The sequence below is a fragment of the Heterocephalus glaber genome, unplaced genomic scaffold (assembly GCF_053883595.1).
Source record: "Heterocephalus glaber isolate CG9 unplaced genomic scaffold, H.glaber_assembly_v1.0 deba00001608, whole genome shotgun sequence".
Lineage (NCBI taxonomy): Eukaryota > Metazoa > Chordata > Mammalia > Rodentia > Bathyergidae > Heterocephalus > Heterocephalus glaber.
The window spans coordinates 27,845,773-27,867,549 of record NW_028258379.1 but is presented as its reverse complement, the minus strand read 5'-3'; the positions used below and the strand labels follow the sequence as shown (position 1 = coordinate 27,867,549).

Sequence of the window (21,777 nt, the reverse complement as noted above, 5' to 3'; positions counted from 1 at the left end):
TAGCCACAGCCCCTTCTATCCACATCTGGGATGCAGTGAACAAGCAAACTTTATCTATACTAAGATGTTACCATTCAAAGGGAGTGTGTTCAGTCAGCTTCAGTGCTACTGGCAAACTATTGCTGTCTGTGGGACTTGACCCAGAACATACTATTACCATCTGGAGATGGCAGGAAGGTAGGATTCTTTTTGTAATTTTTTTTTTAGCAAGAATACTAGGAGTGTGGTGACACATGCCTATAATTCCAGCACTCTTGTCTTCTCTGGAGACAAGATCATGAATTTCAAGGCCAGCCTAGGCTACAAAGTGAGTTCAAGGCCAGCTTACATTACATAGTGAGACTTTGTCTCAAAAATATATATATACTGGGGCTGGGGATATAGCTCAGTGGTGCCACTGCCTGTCTCACAAGCACAAGGTCCCGAGTTTGATCCATGATACCAAAATAAATAAATAAATATATATATATATGTATATGTATATATATATCACATACACACACGCACATATATATATATACTAGGTTAATAAGAATTCTGTATTAAGTTGGAGAAACCTTTATCACTATAGCCCTACAAAGTAGTACATGTCACACAGTTGGTGGTACTGTAGGTATGTTTCATCTTAAAAGCCCAGTGAAATGATAAGCCAACAAAACTATTAGTATTAAAAATGATTCATGGGGGGCCGGGGGTTTAGCTCAGTGGTGCCACCGCCTGCCTCGCAAGCACAAGGTTCTGAGTTTGATCCCCAGTACCAAAACAAAAAACAAAAAACAACAACAAATGATTCAAGGGCTGTGGCAGATAATAGACTCAACAAGCAAATGCATCATTTGTCTGGATGTGGAAGTTAAACTCTAACTGGTGAATGACAAGAAAGCAGGCTCAACATTTTTGTTCTTTGGGTAAGTAGAAAGAAACAAGTGCTTATAGCTCCCAGGTTCCCACCCCTGCCTCAGAGTTTTGATGAGGCCAGGGGTCCAGCATACTGTCTGTGAAGAGCCACATGGCCGACATTTTTACCTTTGCAGGCCATTTAGTCTCTGTCAGCTACTGAATTTTGCTCTTACAGTTCAGATCAGCAAGACAATATATAAACAGACGTTCCAATAAAAATGTATCTATGGGTATCAGAATAAGATTCACTGCCATTTTGCTTAGAAACTATGTTTCTTTGCTAATTATTACTGATTTGATTGATTCTGGAGGATCTTAAGAATGAAGATGAAGTGTGTGTATTGTTGTATCTTCTCTATCAGGTACCAAAATTGCCAGCAGAGCTGGGCACAATCAGCGAATTTTTGTAGCTGAATTCCGACCAGATTCAGATACCCAGTTTGTCTCTGTGGGAGTAAAACACGTGAAATTCTGGACGCTGGCAGGAAGGGCTCTTCTTAGCAAAAAAGGGCTGCTGAGCATGCTGGAAGATGCCCGGATGCAGACCATGCTTGCCGTTGCATTTGGTGCAGTATGTCTCTTAAAATGCTACATGGTGGTATCATTTTGCCTACTTTAAATTGTATTGCCTTAGATGAGCCACATTAAAGTTGTTGGTATGCCATTGTAATCTACCAGTCGTTACATGTCCCAGTCATGCATATATTTCATCACTCAAACATCTGATACTTTTGGAAGTTAGGGAGTGGAAAAATTAATGAGGATTATGATGAAACATTTAGGTCACTGGGCCATTGCTAGTCTCCAAGGTCTTCATTAGTATTGTAATTCTCGCCTTAAGTATCCCAAAATGTATCTTCCTAGTAGTTCCTCATGCATCTAAAAATTTGACAGAGTAAAAGAAAGTTAAATCAAGAAGCATGATTTTCATGTCTTAAGGTCAGACTTGGGTTTAGATTTCCTTTGGTTTCTGTAAGTCCTTGCTTATATGTATGTTGTAAGTGCTGTAGGCCAACATCTCTACTTCAAGGCAAGAAGAGTGAGAGTCACAAAAGGAAAGAGCAGGCACTGTTCTTGGTCTTGATGTAATAGTATTCAAAAGCTCTCCTCCTTCTCCCCTCCTCCAGTCCATGTGGGCCTGTGGGTTATAATACATTCATACATCTTCCCTTCAACACCCTGCCCTGGCTAGGCTTCTTACATCCTTTGATGCAAAAAAAAATGCAGTGGGATTTCCTTATTCAAAGGTTCATGTGAGAATGAAATATTTGAAGGAAGAAAATTGGAGTTTAATACTCCTACAGAGAAAAAGACCACTGGAAATATTAGTGATAATATGTCAGACTTCAGTTGAACATTTTGAGTATTTAATAAGACCAGTAGTTTGCTTCTGGAAGAAAACTCCACACATTCACATGTCTTTATTATGTTTTTTTAATTCCCCCATGTAAATGAACTTTCTTTACTTATAAAATTCCTTGTGTAGTTAATTGCACATTCCCAATAAAATATACTTGAGTAAAATATTAGAAATAAATGACTTTTTACATACACAGCAACAGTGCAATCAGAGAATGTTTTATACTTTCTATTGGTTTAAACTTTTAAAATGTATTTAGTTGATATGTAAAAATACAAAAACCGTACATATTTGTGGGATACTACATGATGTTTAGTTTAAGCACTTTGAGTCTATACTAGGGACTATAAAAAGTATAAGAGCCTGGGTGTGGTGGTACATGCCTGTATTTTCAGCACTCAGGATGCTGAGGAAGATGTTGTGAGTTGAGGACAGCATGGTCTGCATAGTTAAAGGCCAGCCTGGAGTAGAGTGACACCCTGTCTCAAAAAACACAAAGGAAAATACTGGTCTCTGTACCTGAATCATTTACATTCTAATTGCAGAAAGGCACGAATTACTGATACTTCTAGATCTAGGTTAATGGGTTCCGAAAAACCCCTACAAATTTGGTGTTAATAGTTTTACTTCCTATGACAGAATTCTTCCACACCTAATACAAAGTTATCTTCACCTCCTATTCCTGTTCTTTGTTATACTCTCAAAGACTAGCAACCTTTGTTTACGGGCAGTCAGAGGGAAGCAATCAAAAGAGTATTTTAGAATTGGAAGGAGAGGATTGCCCAAGGTTGTTCCATCTGCTAAGTGACAGCCTTGGAAAAGGAAAAGGCCCTGAGGAAGCTGGTTTTCCGGCCTTGAGTGAATGGCTCCACTGTGCCTTGCATGTGCTTTGTGGTGAGATAGCGTTACACTCACATAGACAATTGCATCTATTTGAATTCTCTGAACTTTTGATGAATTTGTCTCCCCCTTTCCCCACTCCTTTTCAGAATAACTTGACGTTTACAGGTACCATCAGTGGTGACGTCTGTGTGTGGAAAGATCACGTGCTGTGTAGAGTTGTGGCCAGAGCTCACAATGGGCCTGTGTTTGCCATGTATACCACCCTGCGAGATGGACTTATTGTGACTGGTGGCAAGGAAAGGCCGTGAGTCTTCTTTTTGTAGCTTCACGGAATACTTACGCATCTGTGCTGTACCCAAGGTCTGCAGTTAGGTACTGTAGTTATTTCTAGGCTCCACAGGTTATTCTCTCTAGTTTTTCTCTACACATGCTCTTCCTGGATTCTCATTCCTGGTTTTAAATCACATCCAGACTCCAGTTAGGGTGGAACTTCTGTGGCATGGCTAGGCATGTGTCCTATACACTGAGAACTGATTTTCCTTGCAAGCCATGGTGATGCATGACAGCTAGTCTGAGGCAGGAGGACCTGAAGTTTAAGACCAGCCTGGGCTTGTTAGAAGACCTTGTCTCAAAAATAAAATTTTAAAAGACTTGGGGATGTAGTTCAGAGGCAGGGCATTTACCCATTACACATGAGGCCATGGGTTCAATCCCCACTACACAAAAACAAAATCTGATTTTCCTAATGCCTGTATGCCAGCATCAGAATTTGCTGATAGGGGACATGCAAAAGAATATTTAGCACTGAACCAGACTGTATTGTCTGTGCTATCTTCTTTTTTTGGGTGCTGAGAGATAAAATGCACAGTGGGATGAAAACATGACAAGAGGATGCTAGACAGACTTTGTTTGCTTTTTACTTGAGGCAAACTTGTTACATAAATTGCTTTATAAAAAGACCTCAAAATGTAAATGTGACTGAGTCCAACAGTATCCAGACACATATAATCAATTTACAACCAACATAGTCATCTACATGTTGAAATGTGACATGTGACTAAAAACTACAAGTTAAACACAACTGTATGTTTCCTTTTCACATGAAACTAGTATGGTACACAAGCATGTTTTAGCCTAAGACAAGCAAATTCATCTAACAAAATGAAGGACTACATTTTTCAGTTCTTCAAAGAGAAGAATCCATTATGTGGGCTATATTTTCCCTAACGTATCACTCCAAACAGCTGTATTTCCCACATCGCCTTGTTTTGTTTTGTACACCCCTACTCATTAGTAACCTACTAACCTGCTTCAGTAGGATATTTTAATCACGGTAGGAGAGAAAAAAATGTGTTCCTCAGTCCTGGGGCTTGAACCCAGAACCTCCACACTGAGTTCCATCTCTACTCCTTTTTGACACAAGGTCTCACTAAGCTACCCAGGCCTGAGTCACACGTGCACTCCTGCCACAACCTTCCAGAGTGCAGAGATGACAGGTGGGTGCCATCACATCCAGCTTGTGCTGCTTTCAACCGTTCAGAACAGACTCTAGCACAGCCATCTGTGATCTTACCTCACTTCGAATTTCAGTTATCCTTTTAATGTTAAAAACTGCTTTGTACCTTAAGAGGTATCACAAGAGGATCATTTATGGTAAATTAAATTAAGGCTAAATAAAATTGTCAGAAAATAGTTCACAAAATAAAATTTGCTAAAACTAAATGTTCTCCTGAGATAAATATATTTTGAAATTGCCATTGAAAGTTTAAGATATTATAAGTATCAGGGCTTTAAAAATATTCTTACAATATTTTGCATTATCTTCATAATGCAATTTATTTGTAATAGTCAATAATAAACACTTATTTGGGTTTGCTTTTTTATTAGGTCAAAAGAAGGAGGAGCAGTTAAACTGTGGGACCAGGAGCTGAGGCGATGCCGGGCCTTCAGGCTCGAGACAGGACAAGTCACAGATTGTGTTCGTTCTGTGTGCAGAGGCAAAGTAAGACGTTCTTGAGCCCATCCAATGCACAAGAAAATGGAAAGCAGTTTTTCCTCTGATTCTGTCACCCCTGTAACTTAATGAAAGCAATACTAATACAGATGACATTTTGCTTGACAGTTACTCTGTAGTTTCCATAGCTGGTGCCCGTGCAGTGCAGACTGAAAGTGTTCTGTCTAAACACTGTATCTAAATCCGTGTGTCCGTGTGCTTTCTTCAATCTGTTAACTGTGACAGACAAAACTGAAAATCCTTGCCAGTTGATTCATTTGATTAGAGCAGTTGTCTCCATTAAAAAAAAACATGCCTATAAAAATTGTAGGGCATGTATGCTCTTGTATTTATAAATCATATTCATGTATTAACCTGTCTACATATTTAAATATTACTTTATATACTTTTTCACTAAAACATGAATTCATTCTTACATCCCAGTACATTTATACCTTTTTAAAGATCCTAAGGTCAAAGTCAAAACTTTGATTATTGAAGAATCCAGACACAGTACCATAGAGAAGAGCTCAGTCTTTAGCATGAACTCTATCTACCATGCAACCTAGACCAGTGCTCATGCAGATGTGTTCCTTTGGTCATAGAAAAATGTGCATGAGCTAATCATGTTTAGAGCTTGTGACTAGATCAGCTCAAAACACGGACATGCAGAATTACAATGAAGATATTGGTCCCACTTGTGTTTCAGGGCAAGATACTAGTTGGGACAAGGAATGCTGAAATAATTGAAGTTGGAGAGAAAAATGCAGCTTGTAATATTCTGGTTAGTGGTCATGTGGATGGACCAATCTGGGGGCTAGCAACACACCCTTCCAGGGATTTTTTCCTTTCTGCTGCAGAAGATGGGACAGTGAGACTGTGGGATGTCGCTGACAAAGTAGGTACAAACAGTTTTTAAAGAAATCGTAGTTTCAAAAAAGAAAGTGGAACTCAAATCGCTAGCACCTAAAGAACTTACAATTGAGTATGGGGGGGGCTGGATTCATTTGTAAGTACTACACAATGGGGTTTTCTGTGATTGTTTTGCTTCTTATGCAGAAGATGTTAAACAAAGTGAATTTGGGGCACGCTGCTCGTACTGTGTGCTATAGCCCTGAAGGGGACATGGTGGCTATTGGAATGAAAAATGGAGAATTTATTATCTTACTGGTGAACTCTCTAAAAATATGGGGAAAGAAGAGAGACAGACGATGTGCAATCCATGACATCAGGTTAGTCAACTAATGGAGTAAAATTTCTAATTTCAAATGGAATAAATGACCCAGCTTGCATTTGGAAACCTTCTCTACTCATAGCTTCAAAAATGTTCTGACAGGGCCAGGGATTTAGCTCAGTGGTGCCGCCACCTGCCTCACAAGTGGAAGGTCCCAAGTTTGATCCCCAGTACCAAAAAAAAGGAAAGAAATGTTCTGACAGTCTATAGCATTTTATATCATTAATTGCAATGTGGCTGTTTGTATACTTAACCGTACTTCCTAAATTATAAATCCACTTAGGCACTAGCTATAGTGCTTCATAACACCAAGTACTAGGTAATGTTTGAAGAGTGTCACACTAGACACACAGTAACTTAACTGTGCCAAGAACACTACTTGGAAGAGTCCACTACTACTAGAAGAGTTCACCTGCCCTGTAGAACTCAGAAAACCAAAGTTACAACTCTGTGTAACTTACCTCTTTACCTCCATTAAGCTTCACACTTTTCCTTTGTTGCCTGCTATGGGCCTTTGAGCTCTCATTTCTGGTTCATTCATTCAAACCAGTACTTATGGGTGAACATTTATTTATGTCCCGGAATCTGAAAACTTGTCATGAACTTCTTTTTCAGTGTTAACAGTAGCTACCATTTACTGGGCATTTCTTTGTGATCCATAGATGAGATTACTGAATCCAAAAACTGAGCCCCCATTGAGTACAATCCTTTTGTAAAGGAAGCCTCCTTAGAACCTCACCATCTAACAATGTGACAATGGCCTTCCACAGCCCCTATGTATCCCTAAAATACCTCAGACTCATGGGACATTTTCAGAGACTGATTTTGTTCCTAAAGTACCTCAATAAGGCTCATAAAACATTTTCAAACACTGACTTGGTCCCACCCTGCCTCCCATGACTGGCACCCAAATAGTATTTCACTTTGTCTTCCAAGCTTCCACTTCACCCTAATAACCTGGGCTGCATTGTTTGCTACTGAAAGACATTTTTTTCAGATAAAAGAATCAAGACTAACACGTTTTTTACATTTTGTTATGTATTCAGATTTAGTCCAGATTCCCGGTATCTGGCAGTGGGTTCTAGTGAGAACTCAGTGGATTTTTATGACCTAATGTTGGGCCCCACCCTTAACAGAATCAGCTACTGCAAAGATATTCCAAGCTTTGTCATTCAAATGGACTTCTCAGCTGATAGCAGGTACCTCCAGGTACAGCACCAGCAGTTACACCTCTTTTACAAGGGTACTTCCTGCTTGTACATTTCGTGTTAGTGAGTACATTTAAATCCCTTCAGCCCGTTCTCTCTCGGTTCCACAGCTTCAACTTTTGCCTTCACTATTCACTGTTTCTGCATTAATTCTGTAATACTTCATTCTCTGGGGGCAGTTTACCGAGGACTGAATCCTGGGCCTTCACACTGAGCTACATCCCATCCATTTTTAATCTGAGACAGGGTCTCACTTAAGTTGCTCAAGCTGGCCTTGAACTCCAATCTTCCTGCTCCTGCACTTTCTTAAAATAAATTTTAACACAAAATACTTCAATGTGTATGTTACAGGATACATATACACAGTATAGTTAAAAAGTAAACTACAGGGCTGGGGATTTAGCTCAGTGGTTTCGCCGCCTGCTGCGCAAGCGCAAGGACCAGAGTTCGATCCCCGGTACCAAAAAAAAAAAAAGTTAACTACAGTTAAGCAAATTAAAATATCCATCTCAAGCCTTTTTTTGGTTTTGTGTGAATCACTAGCACTACAATTACCTACACTCCTGTTGTACATCAGATCTTGGACTTTAATCATCCCGCTTACCTGTCTGCTGCTCTGATTTACATCGGTCCATTTCCACTCCACTTCTCCTTCCCCACACTTCCTTGCATTTGTAGTGATCTGTATTCTTCACAGTAGACGTTTAAATCATGTAGCAGTCTGCTAGTATTCTAAACACCCCAGTGGACTGTGCCTTCGCCTAACGGAATTCTTGTCCTGTTTTACTATGAGAAAAGGTCTCCAGTGGCTGCTATAAACGCCATGTTTATGAGGTGCCTTCCGGGAAACATCTTCTGGATCATGCTGCCATTGACAGAATTACCTGGGCTACGTGGACTAGGTAAATACTGCTGATACTACTCAGAAGGAAAGAAAAGACTCTGAAGGTCAGGAAGTCAGAAAAACCTACTTCTGAAATCAGAGCCATTCTCTAGGGAACAGTAATTTAGTTCATGTTTTTATTAACTATATCTTGAATTGTTAGGAAAAGAATAATGTATGTTCAGAACTACGACCCCTCTTCATTAAACGTATTTATTTCCATCCTCTGTGCTTGAGTCCCTTGAATTTCCCTAAACATTAAACTAATAACAGGAAATAAAAACTGGCTTTAACAAATGTATTAAAGAAATGCTACCTTGAAGTTGTCATAAGTTTACAAATTTGCTCAAATTTGCTGACACGTGACTAATATCCACCATTTAGTCACAATTGTTAAGTGCCATTAAATTCCTATAAAGCACCACTTTTAATCTGAAAAATAATCCAATCAGCTTTCATAAGGTACTGAATTTTAAAACTTTAATCTTATAAACCTTTTAAATTACAATTTTTTTTTTGGTACCTGAGATCGAACTCAGGACCTTGTGCTTTCGAGGCAGGCGAGGTACCACTGAGCTAAATCCCCGGCCCAAAGTTATAAAATTTTTAAAAGATGAGATTGAATTAATAGCCAGCTGAAATTCAGGCCTCCAACCTGCTTTATAATTTATTGCTGTATTTTAAGTAACATGGTAAGGGTACAGATTGACAAATCATATGGTAAGCCTGCCTGTGGTGGGTTTGCTTTTTGTCTTTAGTATTCTAGGGGATGAAGTTACGGGAATCTGGTCCAGACATGCTGAGAAGGCCGATGTCAACTGTGCCTGTGTGTCTCACTCAGGAATCAGCCTTGTAACAGGGGATGACTTCGGCATGGTTAAATTATTTGACTTCCCATGTCCAGAAAAATTTGTAAGTTTGTATTCTATTTAGTATTTTATGTCAGTATTTTCTCTCACATATTTAAAATGGTTTATCCTGGTCTGAAAAATACTGTACTTTTAAATTTGTATTTTGAAAAATTTTTTTCAGTAAGAACTACTAAAAACAAACCCCTCCCTCCAGCAATACTTTGGAAATCTTTGGAAAACTAATAAAATTCTGGTGAACTTTTTACCAAACTATTTTTCACTTGCCAGACTTTTAACTGTTCTCAAGAGAAAAATTTTCAGAGACCTAGAGACATCTGACTACCAAAATAACCTGGTTTGTGTTAACTCCATTCTCTCCACAACTCTTGTGTGCATCAGATCCCCTGAGCTTTGTTACTGTTTTTGGTTTTTTTTAGGCAAAGCACAAGCGGTTCTTTGGTCACTCACCCCATGTGACAAACATCCGATTTACCAGTGGCGATCGACATGTTATTAGTGCTGGAGGTGATGACTGCAGGTGAGTCTTTCTTAGCCCAAGAAAAGTAGACTTTTACTAGTTAAGAAAATTGATATAACACTTTCTGTAACATGGTTAATGAACTCAGTCAACATTATCTGAAGGTAACATAACCATATGGCCCGTTGGAGCCATATATGGAAGTACAGGATAAAATGAGTTAACAAGGAAAAATTTTACACCTGTATGATTTGAAACCTCAATTAAAAAAAAAAAATTTAGCTGTTCTGAAAATCTAAAAATTGTAATCAACTCTGCATTTTTTATTACAGTTTATTTGTCTGGAAATGTGTACATATGCCTCATTAAAAGATGAATGCTCAGAAGGCTACATAAACTAACATCATTGTGAGACCAGAATTACACAGGAGAAAGAAAAAACCAAAACCAAACTCTGCATGGACAAGTGGTGCTAACTGAAGATGGAAACAGGGAGAAGCGCCCAGGATGATCAAAACAGGCTGATGAGTTCAAAATGTTTGCTGTATGCATTAACTATCCCTAATCCATACACTGCCAGATGACCACGTTTCAAGGAAGAACTGAATACGTATAGTACACACACACCCCTTTTGAGTGTTTGTGTGACTTTGGCAGACCTGCTGGGGAGAATGAAATAATGAATCAAAAAATCTCCAACTTAACCCAAGTTGGAGGGCTAGGGATGGAAATCTGTGGTAGAGTATTTGCCTAGCATCTGTGAAGCCCTGGGATCCAACCCAGCACTACGCAGAAAGTGTTTTTAAAAAGCCGCAACTTGGAAAATTTAGCAAAACTGTTTCTTTTTAGCACTTATATTTTAAGGTTCATCATCCAATGAAATATTTTATCCTTGCATTTCTATTAAAAAAGGAAAAACTATCATTACCTTAAAGGATCAGTTTTCAAAACAAACATTTTTCCCTAAGGAAACAGAAGCTTTCCTGGAGAATGTTTTTAGGCATTAATAAAGTCCTTTTGTTAACAGGACACTTTTTTCAAACTTGCAGTTTGAATTCAGGAATAGATCCAAAGTTAGTAATATACGAGTGACTGTCACATTTTCATTTTGGAGCTGTCAATGTTTTTTAAAAGCCATGTCTAGAATTGAAATTTTGACTGTAGCCTCATTAATGGGAAAGTAGTATGATGAATAACTATTTCCAATGATGTACAGTTTTTTTTAAGGTTTTCAGATGGCAACAGTATTTCATTGGAAAATACTGAAGATGTAGACTAATATATAAACATTTAACATATAAACCAGTGGTGGTGAACCTATGGCATGCGTGTTGCAGCAGGCTGTTCATCAGTGAAAGCTCTAAAAGGTTCACCATCACTGAAAATGCATTAAACTTAAAGCTAGTAATTCCTGGTATAAAATTTTTTCTATTGGGAAAATCTGTTTAGATGTATGCCACTCTATAGGCTAAGTTCCAAAATGAATGAACCCAAGTTCGTTTGAAAAATCCGTCAAAATTAGTGGACTGGGGCTAAATTCTTAGATCCTTATTCCTTTTCACTTTAAATGCTGCCAAAGATAGGTACTCATCATTCAGGAATTTGCTCTTTAACCTATCTGTAGTTTCCTGAAGAATGAAAATTATGTAGACTGATGTTTAAAATATATATATATATATATATATATTTTTTTTTTGGTACCGGGGATTGAACTCGAGTCCTTAGCTTGCGAGGCAGGTGGTGGAACCACTGAGCTAAATCCCCGGCCCTAAAATACATTTTTCTAAGTGTGAAGAAGTTGGAAGATGCTTTACTGGTACTATTAATTTTTATTGTGGGGCTGGGGATTTAGCTCAGTGGTTCCGCCGCCGCCTGCCTGGAAAGCACAAGGACCCGAGTTCGATCCCCGGTACCAAAAAAAAAAAAGAGCAGCAATTTTTATTGTGTTAATCTTTGTAGCATAATTCCTCAAGTTTCTGAAATGACCAGTTTGGTTTGACAAAACACATCACAATTCCTAAAATACAGTTTCTATGGCCAACACTTTGGAAATACTATAAACAGACAATAAGTGAATTGTATCACAGCTTGGTAGTGATTGAACTAGATCAGTTTTAAAGCTGAACAGCTGTGTCAATAGGATCAATTAAGGAGTCAAAAAGCTCGAAACATAAGACTATACCATCATTATTCACATCAAAGGATGCTGCTGAACTAAGCTGTATTTTAAAACACAGTAATATCAAATCTCTATTCGGCATACTTTATAAAGCAGTAGTAAGTTAAAGGGAAAAATGCCCATGAACCACCCTCTCATGAAAGTCCAAATTTCAGCCTGTTTTAAATTTTCCCTGTGGGTCAAGTTTGCTAACTTTTGGCTACAGAAATATTTCAGTTTCATTATAGTGCAGGTAGTAAAAGCTGGTTGCCCTGCAATTTATCATTCATAGTGGTCAACTTATGTCAGCCTTAATCACCACTGTGGTCAGTTTCATGACTAAAGGTCATGTTGCTTTAGTCATAGTATGACTGCCTTGTTATCCATCAACCAAGGTGAAGAAACATGACATACAGACCATACAGAATTCGATTTATATATATAAACCTTAGGAAGAAAATCATTTTTGTGTCCAGTATCTAAGCCCCAGAACTGAAAGCCTGTATCTGCTGGGCATTCCAAGTCCCACTGGCTTTGTGTGGACAAATGCATGCCAAAGCACACTGTGCACTCTGGTACCACTCACTGCATTATTGCCAACCATGCTCATTCCCTTCCTTTCCTGTGATCCTTTATGGTGGTTCACTTTAGACCATTTTTTTCATCAAATGTTTCAGGGTCAGCATTAGCTTACCCATAAACCACAGCAACTGTTTCCAGCCAATGTCAAATGGTACAACAGACTCAGATTTTTAGCATGTTACTTCCTAGTTTTAAAAAAAGGTGAACTGGGTCCGGGGATTTAGCTCAGCGGTTTCACTGCCTGGTGCGCAAGTGCAAGGACCTGAGTTCAATCCCTGGTACCCGCCCCCCAAAAAAAAACAGTGTGGGTGAAAAAAGGTGAACTGAACCACTTAAGCGCTTGTTCCCTACTTACTGTATGGTCTTTATATTGTAACTATGGGAATACAACTATAAACCATTTATAATGATACTTAAAAATCTCTAGAAATTTGTGGGGAGGGGTTATCAGGGATCGAACTCAGGACCTTGCGCTTGCAAGGCAGACGGTGGAACCACTGAGCTAAATCCCCACCCCAAAATTTAAACAATTTAAAACAAATTTCTTCTGCAGAGACGCAAAACATCTCAACGCTGAAATGAATAATGCCTTAAATTCAATGGAGTACACGTAGAATGAAATGGGACTGTCATTTCACTTCAGCCTAATGTGACATAGTAGCTTTATGCCCTGTGTGCTGTCTTTGTTCTTTCAGTATTTCAAGTCTTTACTTTGGGATCAGGACAGCCAAGTGCAACTTACCAAATGGTTCATGACTGATTCTTGAATGGAATGGCAATGACCACAATATAAGGCTGACTTTATAATTGTAAACATGGACTCTTACAGATACGGGTTTATTAGCCATCCTTTGGATATATAACTAAGCAAGGCAATGAATTTTGTTACAGTTAATTTGGTCCTATAAAATGTTTAAGTCTTTATTATCCCTTTTGCATTACTCTTTACTAAAGTCTTTGAAATCAGTTGGTATTTAATTCTAAAGCATTTGACACATCTTGCCTTAAGTTTTAAAAACAACACACAAAACTACATAATATGGTAGGCCAAGTTTCATTCTATTCTGTTTACCCATCTGATCTATAATTATATAGTTCTGCCATTTAAAATATACTAAAATCTAGTTTTTACATTCCAAAAATTATCTTCAGTAGTAACTTTGTATATTTTCTGTGCAGTTATTTCTGAGAATGTTATTTTTCAGAATGTGGGACTATATATGTATATACTTGTAAAAAGTTTTGTATAATTTTGTGATAATGTAGTTCTCCCCCAAATGTTAAAAGTGTATGTTAATAGTAAATGAAAACATTTTAAGGAGTTGTTCATATTTTTTTCCACTTGTCATCGCAACTGTTTTCACCCTGCATGCCCACCTCACTCCTTTCACAGAAGGCACAGGACTGACGGACAATTTTACCAAAGTAGCACTCAAACTGCCTGTATTATCATGCTTTGCAAACTAAACATTAAAAAGAATCTGAATGACTATTTTAAACTGCCTCAATACTTTTAGCCACTTCTATTCTCATGGTAGGTATGTTACAAACATCATACCATCTTTGGGAGAAGTGAAAGCAGCAGCATCAACATTGAGCTCGATTCTGCCTCACTACAGTGGTGCAGCCAATAAACTGCAGCACCATCATCTACTGTGTAAATGCTGATACTCACACATCAGGGTATAAACACACCTCGGATGTTTCAACAGAATGTAGCTACTCCTTTAAACTGTCTTTTCATACTAAAAACAAAACAACAAAAGAAAATACCGAATGTTAAAACCACTCAATAATAAAATTACAAACTTGAAAAATCAGACACTTCAGATAGGCAATAAACTTCGTATTATGAAAGCAATGTATTCCAAGTTTCAAAGATCTGACAAGTTCTGTAGATTATCTTTCATCAGTAGGTAGAACCCTTCAAACTGCATGATCTTCTGCCAGGTACGACTGGTTATCATTCGCTGAATAAACAGAACCAAAATTTTTTTTAAATTAACTGTTTTGCATTCATATGTACCATATATATATATTATATATGTATCTCAGCTAAGAGGTTAGTACTTTTAAACAAATATGGGTCATCAGGTTACAGTATAAATACTGGATTTTATAAAAATTGAAGTATGTAACACAGTTAAAACCTGTAATTCAATTTATAAGCCACATTAAAATAGTCTAAGGCTTCCTTTTGATAGTTTAGTACTACTAATGACTAAGAAAATTGATTTGACAAACAGTACACACACACATTCTTGCTGACCTTAGTATCTGTCTGCGGAGTATGATCAGAAGTTAAAAAGAAATCAGGAGATGATTACTTTGTTTATCCAGTGATTACTTTTTTAAAAAGTGATGTCTTAACTTCCCCCAAATTTGTGTGCTTACACATTTATAACCATCTACATATTAGAAAAGTATTTGAAAATGACCACAGACAAACTCATTTTAATTTTCACCTGGTTTGAGGTCGAATCCATTTCAAGGCATGTCTTGGCGGTACAGTAATGGTAGGATGATAAAATGTGCAGTCCGGTCTTGTACACTGAGTGTTAAATCTACAGTGCTGCGTAGAAACAACAGAGCTTCATAAGATTAATACAGGTGAACCAGCCCACCCTAACCAATACTGAAGTAAGATCTCACAACATCCATATTAATATTTTTGAAACTTAAATGAACTTTCCCTAAAGACACAAAATCCTAGTTAAAGAATCACTGCAAGTGAAACTTTAAAAGCAAACTCAGCATACAATACAAACTTCTGCTCACCACTCAATCTGTCAAGTACCCTTACTGCCCCAGAAACAGACAGGGAAATAACAGCTTTTTACTTTGGAGTGGGGATGGAACTCAAGTCCTCATACCAGTGAGCTACGTCCCTACCCCACAAAAACCTTTCACACACAATAGTCGTCTTCAGGCTGCTTATTTCAGAGATGGACCTGAACAGCCAAACAACTGGAGAAACATCAATCTTTAGCACACAAACAAAACTATCCTAAATTTGGATGGTGTTAAGCAGTACTACTGGATTTCATCTCAGTGCTAGGATGAGGTTTAAAAAAACCCAAACATTCACATGCTCAGAGACAGAAAAGACAATATGACAGCACTGTATCCCTACCCCAAGAGCTTAGGATATTAATATAAAGCACTTCAGACCATTTGGCCGAATGGGCCAGACAGACCTAAGGAACAACTTACAGATTTTTTTGTTGGTTTTTTTTTTTTTTGGTACTGGGCATCGAACTCAGGACCTTGCACTTTGTGAGGCAGGCAGTGGAACCACTGAGCTAAATCCCCGGCCCAACTTACAGATTTTAAAAACCATGGCGTTAACTCTGACAAAAGAACTGGGGGGCGGGGGGGGGGGGACACCACGACGACGACGACATATAAGACATTCAGTGTTCTTAGTGATCTTCCAGACCTCAGACTGAGAAGCTACCATTAAATTGATTTTTCAAGTTCTTACTTTTGGATGATAGAAAGGACATTCCATTTTCTTACAAGCTGGGAAGTAACGGCAGAGCTGACTGGTAGAAGGAGATGCTGGTGTTGTAACTGTTGAGAAAAATAAGAACAAAGACTGATCAAATCTATTCGTAGGTCCAGAAGTTGAACCCGGTAGCACTCTATCACTGAGCTAATGTCTCCAGCCCTTATTTTAAGACAGGTTCAGCCGGGGACATAGCTCAGTGGTTCCAGCATCTGCATTGCAGGCGCAAGGTCCCAAGTTCGATCCCTGGTACCAAATTAAAAAAAAAAAAAAAAAGATAGGTTCTAACCTAACAACACAACAGTTGGTATTACAAATGTTCGCCACCACACCCAGATAAAATAATTTTTAATGCTGTCTACTGATGTTTTTAAGGAGGTGACAATCACTTAAATTAGAGCTTTATGTTTTATACATACTTTAGTCAAGATAAAATACCTCAGAATTCTACAGGATAAGCATATTTGCTCTTCAAAGACTGGTATGAATAGCTGGCATGGAGGTTCATGCTTGGAATCCCAGTACTTAGGAGGCTGAGCCAGGAGGATCACCATGAGTTCAGGGCCAGCCTAGATACATAATGAATCCAAGGCCAGCCTGAACTACATAGCAAGACCAAGCCTCAAAAAAAGAATGAATGAATACTGGTAATATTAACTGATCTAGTCAATTATTTCTAAAACTCTTCCACTTACAGTCAGAAATTGTCATTCTATTTTTCTACCCAAATGAGTAGTGCACAAAACTCACTAACCTGGTTTTGGAGGCAGTACTGGAATTCTTCTATTGATATGAGTGAAGGGACAATCTGGTTTAGTGCATTTTGCATCATATTTACAATTTGGATGAACAAACAAACATTTTTCAGCAAATTTACAATTAGGGAAGGCTCTACAAAATAAAAGCATGTTATTCAGTGTTAATATTTTCAATGCATTTTTAGTTTCTTGTAGAAGGTCCTCTTAAACTCTATTACTACTTGTTTTGAAAAGTGCAGAATAGAAAAAGAAATACTCTCATTTTTAAATGAGGCCAGTCAATAGATAGGATGGAATTGTTTGTATCAAAGCCTGAAGTTACACAAAAGAGGCTTCCAGTTCAAGCCAAACTACTGATAAAAAGGCAGGTGGTTTTTTGGTGATGAGAATCTTGGCACTTTAACAGTAAGGTCTATATTTTATGAAATACACTTAATACAGTGCACACATCCTACATGCAAAACACTGTGCTCTAAGATTCATCCCATGGCCTCTTTAATAACCGTATTATTCCCACATCAAAATTTCTCTGAAATAGTTAAAACATGGAGATGCTGCATCTAGTAAAGCTCACTACATTAAATCGGCCAGCTAGTAAGAAAAACCTTAACTCAAGGGTAAAATATTTTTTCATGCCCCATAACTGAGTTTCTTCCCAATTCTTCAACATAATCAGGATGTCTGTGAACAAAATGCATACTAACTGGGGCAGTTACCAAATACTGTACCTATCTCCTTAAATGTACAGAATCCTCAAAGGGCTTCAACATTTCACTACCTCATAAGTCTAAGACACCAAGAAGCCCCTCTTCCACACACACACACACACACACACACACACACACACACACACACACACACACACGCTGCTCTATGGAGGGCCACAGGAGTGTCAGTACATGTAGTTATGAAACTCAACCACAATAAAGAAATAAACCTGTAGGATACAGAAATTAAACTGAAAACCAGCACCACTCTGATGTTACTCACTTGCAAGGTGAAATGGGATGGTGGTATGCACACTCATCTCCATTTTTACAACCAGGCCAGTACTTGCAGCGCTCCAAAAGCTTTTCTGGTTTCTGTGCCACACTCAGTTCACTCATCTCTGCTACGAAGGGGAAGGAATTAAAAGTGTTTCATTAAGTATAATCAATTTGACACATAGCCCCCCTTTAATAAATTTCCCTCCAACTCCAGTCTTAAGATCTTAACATTCCTTTTATATTCAGAGTCCTGAAATAAATGAACCTAAAACTGTGGTAAAAGCATCCTGTAAAAGATTACCATAAAGGAGACTATAATTCTCATTTTGAAAGGGAAAGTGACTCTGCACCATGGCTTAAGTTTTCACCAGAAACTCCTAATTCTCAAATACCATTTCAGAAATGAATTAAATATAAAAGACAGGGAAGGATGTCAAGTAAGGACCAAATAAAACTGCACGAAAACTGAAAACACAAACCAAGGGGCTAAAGAAATATGAACCAATTCTCATTCCAGCAAGATTATGAGCACTCAAAGTTTTCCTAATTCCCTAACCTCACAGCAATGTCCAAAAAGAGGGAAAAACATTTTCCCTAAAATGGGTCACAAATACCATCGACTCCAGGTATCGGGAGGATTATCTAAAGAGCCGGTCTGCTGGGAGGAAAGATGAGAAATGGGTTGCACCCTCCAACATCTGCAGAGCTCGCTGCCTCTCAGTCAGCTTCAGTTACCGGGTCACGCATTAGAACAGCAGGGAATGGGACCTGTGCTGCCTGATTTCCCATTTCAGTAAACAAAAAAATCTACCTTCTTACATGACACTGACATTTTAAATGCTGGTACCTAAATTAGGAACACTGAATATAAGAAGTAAAATTCTACCTACAGGTCATAACCAGCTGCCTGAGCCCTACTCAGAAAGTAGCACCTTGGTGGTGTATAATACAACTTTACATAGGAAAGTAAGTTTTACTTCAGCTACTGTAGACTGCACACAACCAAATCTACCTCTACCCCTTAGTAAGCTCAGCTACAGATGTTGTCTAGCATCTCTAAGCCTCAGTTCTCTCATCTATACAAAGAGAAAATAATGTCTTCTTCAGATGCAAAGCCCTGAGCTAGATCTGAACTACCATTTAAAGTCAGTAAGTGGCTTGCTTTTGCTCTAGGATATAAAAGAACTCTTAAGTTTTAAAGAAAACCTAAACATTAGACAAAAGCATTAGCTTTTAATTGATTTTTTTTTTTGGTCATCCCTGCAAAGAAAACAATGTCTTGCCTTCCTCCTACACATACATTAGACTATGGACGTAAGGACACAGGACAAATGGAAGATTAAAAGACCAAAGAGCAGCTTAGCTGCAAACAGACTGAAGTAGCTAAATATTCAAGAACAATATTTAAAGTTAAATACTTTACAAAGAAACTGTCTTTCCGATGGAAATGCGCACAAAGATCAAGCTTCTAGTTTTCCTCAACTGACGTTTACTTCGTAAGTTATTAAAACTTTTCATGTTTAAGAGGCAAAGTCACTTTTAAAGTGAAAACTATAAAAGCTGTGCCGCTACATGATGGTGGCCAGTGGCAGAGGCTTAACAGAGAGAGATGATGCTGTTGGCAGCATCCAGAAACAACACACAAATACCAAGCCGGAAGCAAAGCTTCCCCGCTTGGAGCAGAAGAGACAGGGTAGAGGCTCCTCAGGACTGCTCTGTGGGAGGCCCCTGCCTGGGCAGCAGCCGGACACTGCCAGCCCGCAGTGAGCCCAATGGGAAGGGAGGTTCACGCACCCCCGTGTCTGCACACTGGCCACGGCACCTATGTCACCCAGGCAAGAATTGTGACTACCAGGTTGTTGGTAGTGTCACCACCACTACACACAGCAACAAAGCCTAACACTGAAGTCGACATGTACATGAAATTACATCTTCACAGACCAAAATACTGAGCTATAAAACTGAAAATCAAGAGTGGTAGAAACACCAGAATTTCCACTTCTTTTAGACAAAAGATACAAGGTCAAGAAATCTGCTGCAATTATTACCATCTCCCAGTTTCTCTTCCTATTTCCAGCTCCCTCCACAAGGCATCACACTATGTCACTGGTTCACAGCAGGGAAAGCACTCAAAAGAGAACAGCAGTCTGTCTGTCTAACACAATCTCCCCCAAAACCTACTGTATTTTTTTAGCGACTGAGCAAATCTCTGCCAAGATTTGTGAAAAATTTCAAAATCAATTACTGCTTTTTCTTTGAACCAGTTCATTTTTAAGATTTAATGATTACTGAGTACGGTGGTATACACTTGTAATCTCTGCTACTGGGGAGGCTGAGTCAGGAGGATTCTAAGCAAATCCTGCCTGGGCAACTTAGTTATTTGACGAGACCCTGTCTCCAAATTAAAAAAAATAAAAAAGAAAAAAAAGGCTGAAGCGTAGTTCAGCGAGAAGGCCCTGGGTTCAAAATCCTTAGCACCAAAAATTAATTAATTAAAAAATAGGGCTGGAGATATAACTCAGTGGTAGAGCACTTGCCTAGCCACTGGGGTTAAACCCCAGTACTGCCAAAAACAAAATCTCACCTTTAGAAGAGGTGTTTCTATAAAATGTTTATCATGAATGAAAAGGGTCAGGAGTGCTGCAGCTGGCCCTGGTGTCCACGGGACAAGAGGCAGTGATGAACACTCACCTGCCTAAAGCACAGTACAGTCTGCACTGAGTTGTGCTAAATATTACTCTTCAATATGAGGCCTTTCCTACACTTCCAAGAATCTTCCTGGCAGATTAGGTAAGAAACTCCTCTCAAAGAAATTTTACTGAGGTGGCAAGAACATCAAAACACAAAATTTTTTTTCTGAAGTTAATTATGAGGTTATTGCTGGTAGAAGGGAAGAATGACAGTTTCCAAAGGGGAAAAAACAGAAGTAACCAAGACATCAAGAATGATGGCTCATCTCTCAGCAAGCACATTTAAGAGGTATTTTAGAGGCCATGGCTGAACTCCAGAGTTGGAAGTCAGGACTAACAGCCTACCTGTGAAACACGCATGGGAGAAACTGTAATTTGGTGGTTTTGTCTCAAAGAAGAAAAAGGCCACTACTGAATACAAATAATATGCAAAACCACCATCAACACTCATGCAAGATAGCGAAGTCAAAGATGCCCTTCACAAAGTCTGAGCTCTCAACACACCGTAGGAAAAGCTACCATCTGGGTCACCCAGCTGCCTGTTCATCAACTGCAGCTGCTGTGGGTGGAGGAGACCTCTGAGTCCCTTGTTTGAGGCTGCAGTTTGGTTTACGGGTTTCATTCCTTCAAAGCAAATGTCCTCCTCTTGATCTGACATGTATCCTGGGGGGCTGGGGACACCATCCAGCGTCACTATAAACTTGGGACTTGCAGGTTTATCTGGTTGTACAAGATCTCTGCCAGACAGATAAAAAATACCATAGAATTAGGGAAACAAACACAAAACGCTGAGACTCCTAAAGTGCTCTTGAGCAGAACTAACACTCCCTTATTTTGTGTTTGGTTCAGTTAAACCAAACAAAAAAAGAGTTGGAAGGACTTCCAGGTACATTAGTGGGTTCAGTCACCATGGCATCAGCACTGGTGACCTTCCAACCTGTATTAAAGACAATCTCCTCTCAACCCTGACTCCACTGTCTACGTGATCCTCATTAGGTCAATGTGGAAATAAGCTAAAAAATTAGCACAGATGCTCAGAACACAATGGCCAGAAGTTTTGTGTCCACACTGATTTTCTTATCTGTATGTTTATTCCTTTAAGGAACAGAGTCCATTTTTTAAGGGAAGAATTACCCAAACCCAATCTAATTCTCGTTAGAAGACTTACTGTGGCCACTTGGCTTTACGATTTCATTTTATGGGTGTGGATAAAGAAAAAAATCTTATTAATGGAGTTAAATCATATGCTGAGTGATTTGTAGATTAATGGATTTCTGAATAAGCAGAATAAACTACAGTTTTTCAAAACTGAATTTGGCTATTCATGACATAGCTGCTCAATAAA

At 38.7% G+C, this 21,777-nt stretch overlaps 2 protein-coding genes across 16 annotated transcripts in view; one reads left to right on the top strand and one right to left on the bottom strand.

Moving 5' to 3' along the window:
- Nucleotides 1-13,980, top strand: part of Eml5 (EMAP like 5) — a 201,749-nt gene extending 187,769 nt beyond the window's left edge. For 8 of the 9 annotated variants that reach the window (XM_087195457.1, XM_087195455.1, XM_087195459.1 and 5 more), the window contains 11 exons: nucleotides 4-177; nucleotides 1,263-1,471; nucleotides 3,250-3,407; nucleotides 4,991-5,105; nucleotides 5,806-5,994; nucleotides 6,156-6,328; nucleotides 7,377-7,539; nucleotides 8,337-8,440; nucleotides 9,180-9,333; nucleotides 9,710-9,810; nucleotides 10,083-13,980. In XM_087195457.1, coding sequence (XP_087051583.1) covers nucleotides 4-177; nucleotides 1,263-1,471; nucleotides 3,250-3,407; nucleotides 4,991-5,105; nucleotides 5,806-5,994; nucleotides 6,156-6,328; nucleotides 7,377-7,539; nucleotides 8,337-8,440; nucleotides 9,180-9,333; nucleotides 9,710-9,810; nucleotides 10,083-10,119 — 1,577 coding nt within the window. In that variant the 3' untranslated portion in view covers nucleotides 10,120-13,980. Of the gene's footprint in view, nucleotides 1-3; nucleotides 178-1,262; nucleotides 1,472-3,249; nucleotides 3,408-4,990; nucleotides 5,106-5,805 lie in introns of all 9 variants that reach the window. The other variant, XR_015445090.1, reaches the window with a different exon arrangement.
- A 353-nt stretch (nucleotides 13,981-14,333) lies between these two features.
- Nucleotides 14,334-21,777, bottom strand: part of Zc3h14 (zinc finger CCCH-type containing 14) — a 50,236-nt gene continuing 42,792 nt past the window's right edge. For 3 of the 7 annotated variants that reach the window (XM_004837086.3, XM_021245331.2, XM_021245346.2), the window contains 6 exons: nucleotides 20,937-21,169; nucleotides 17,747-17,867; nucleotides 16,753-16,889; nucleotides 15,975-16,063; nucleotides 14,956-15,062; nucleotides 14,334-14,460 (listed from right to left, as the gene is read on the bottom strand). In XM_004837086.3, the coding sequence (XP_004837143.1) occupies nucleotides 14,454-14,460; nucleotides 14,956-15,062; nucleotides 15,975-16,063; nucleotides 16,753-16,889; nucleotides 17,747-17,867; nucleotides 20,937-21,169 (694 nt within the window). In that variant the 3' untranslated portion in view covers nucleotides 14,334-14,453. The remainder of the gene's footprint in view (nucleotides 14,461-14,955; nucleotides 15,063-15,974; nucleotides 16,064-16,752; nucleotides 16,890-17,746; nucleotides 17,868-20,936; nucleotides 21,170-21,777) is intronic. The other 4 variants (XM_004837088.3, XM_087195462.1, XM_004837087.3 and 1 more) reach the window with 3 other exon arrangements.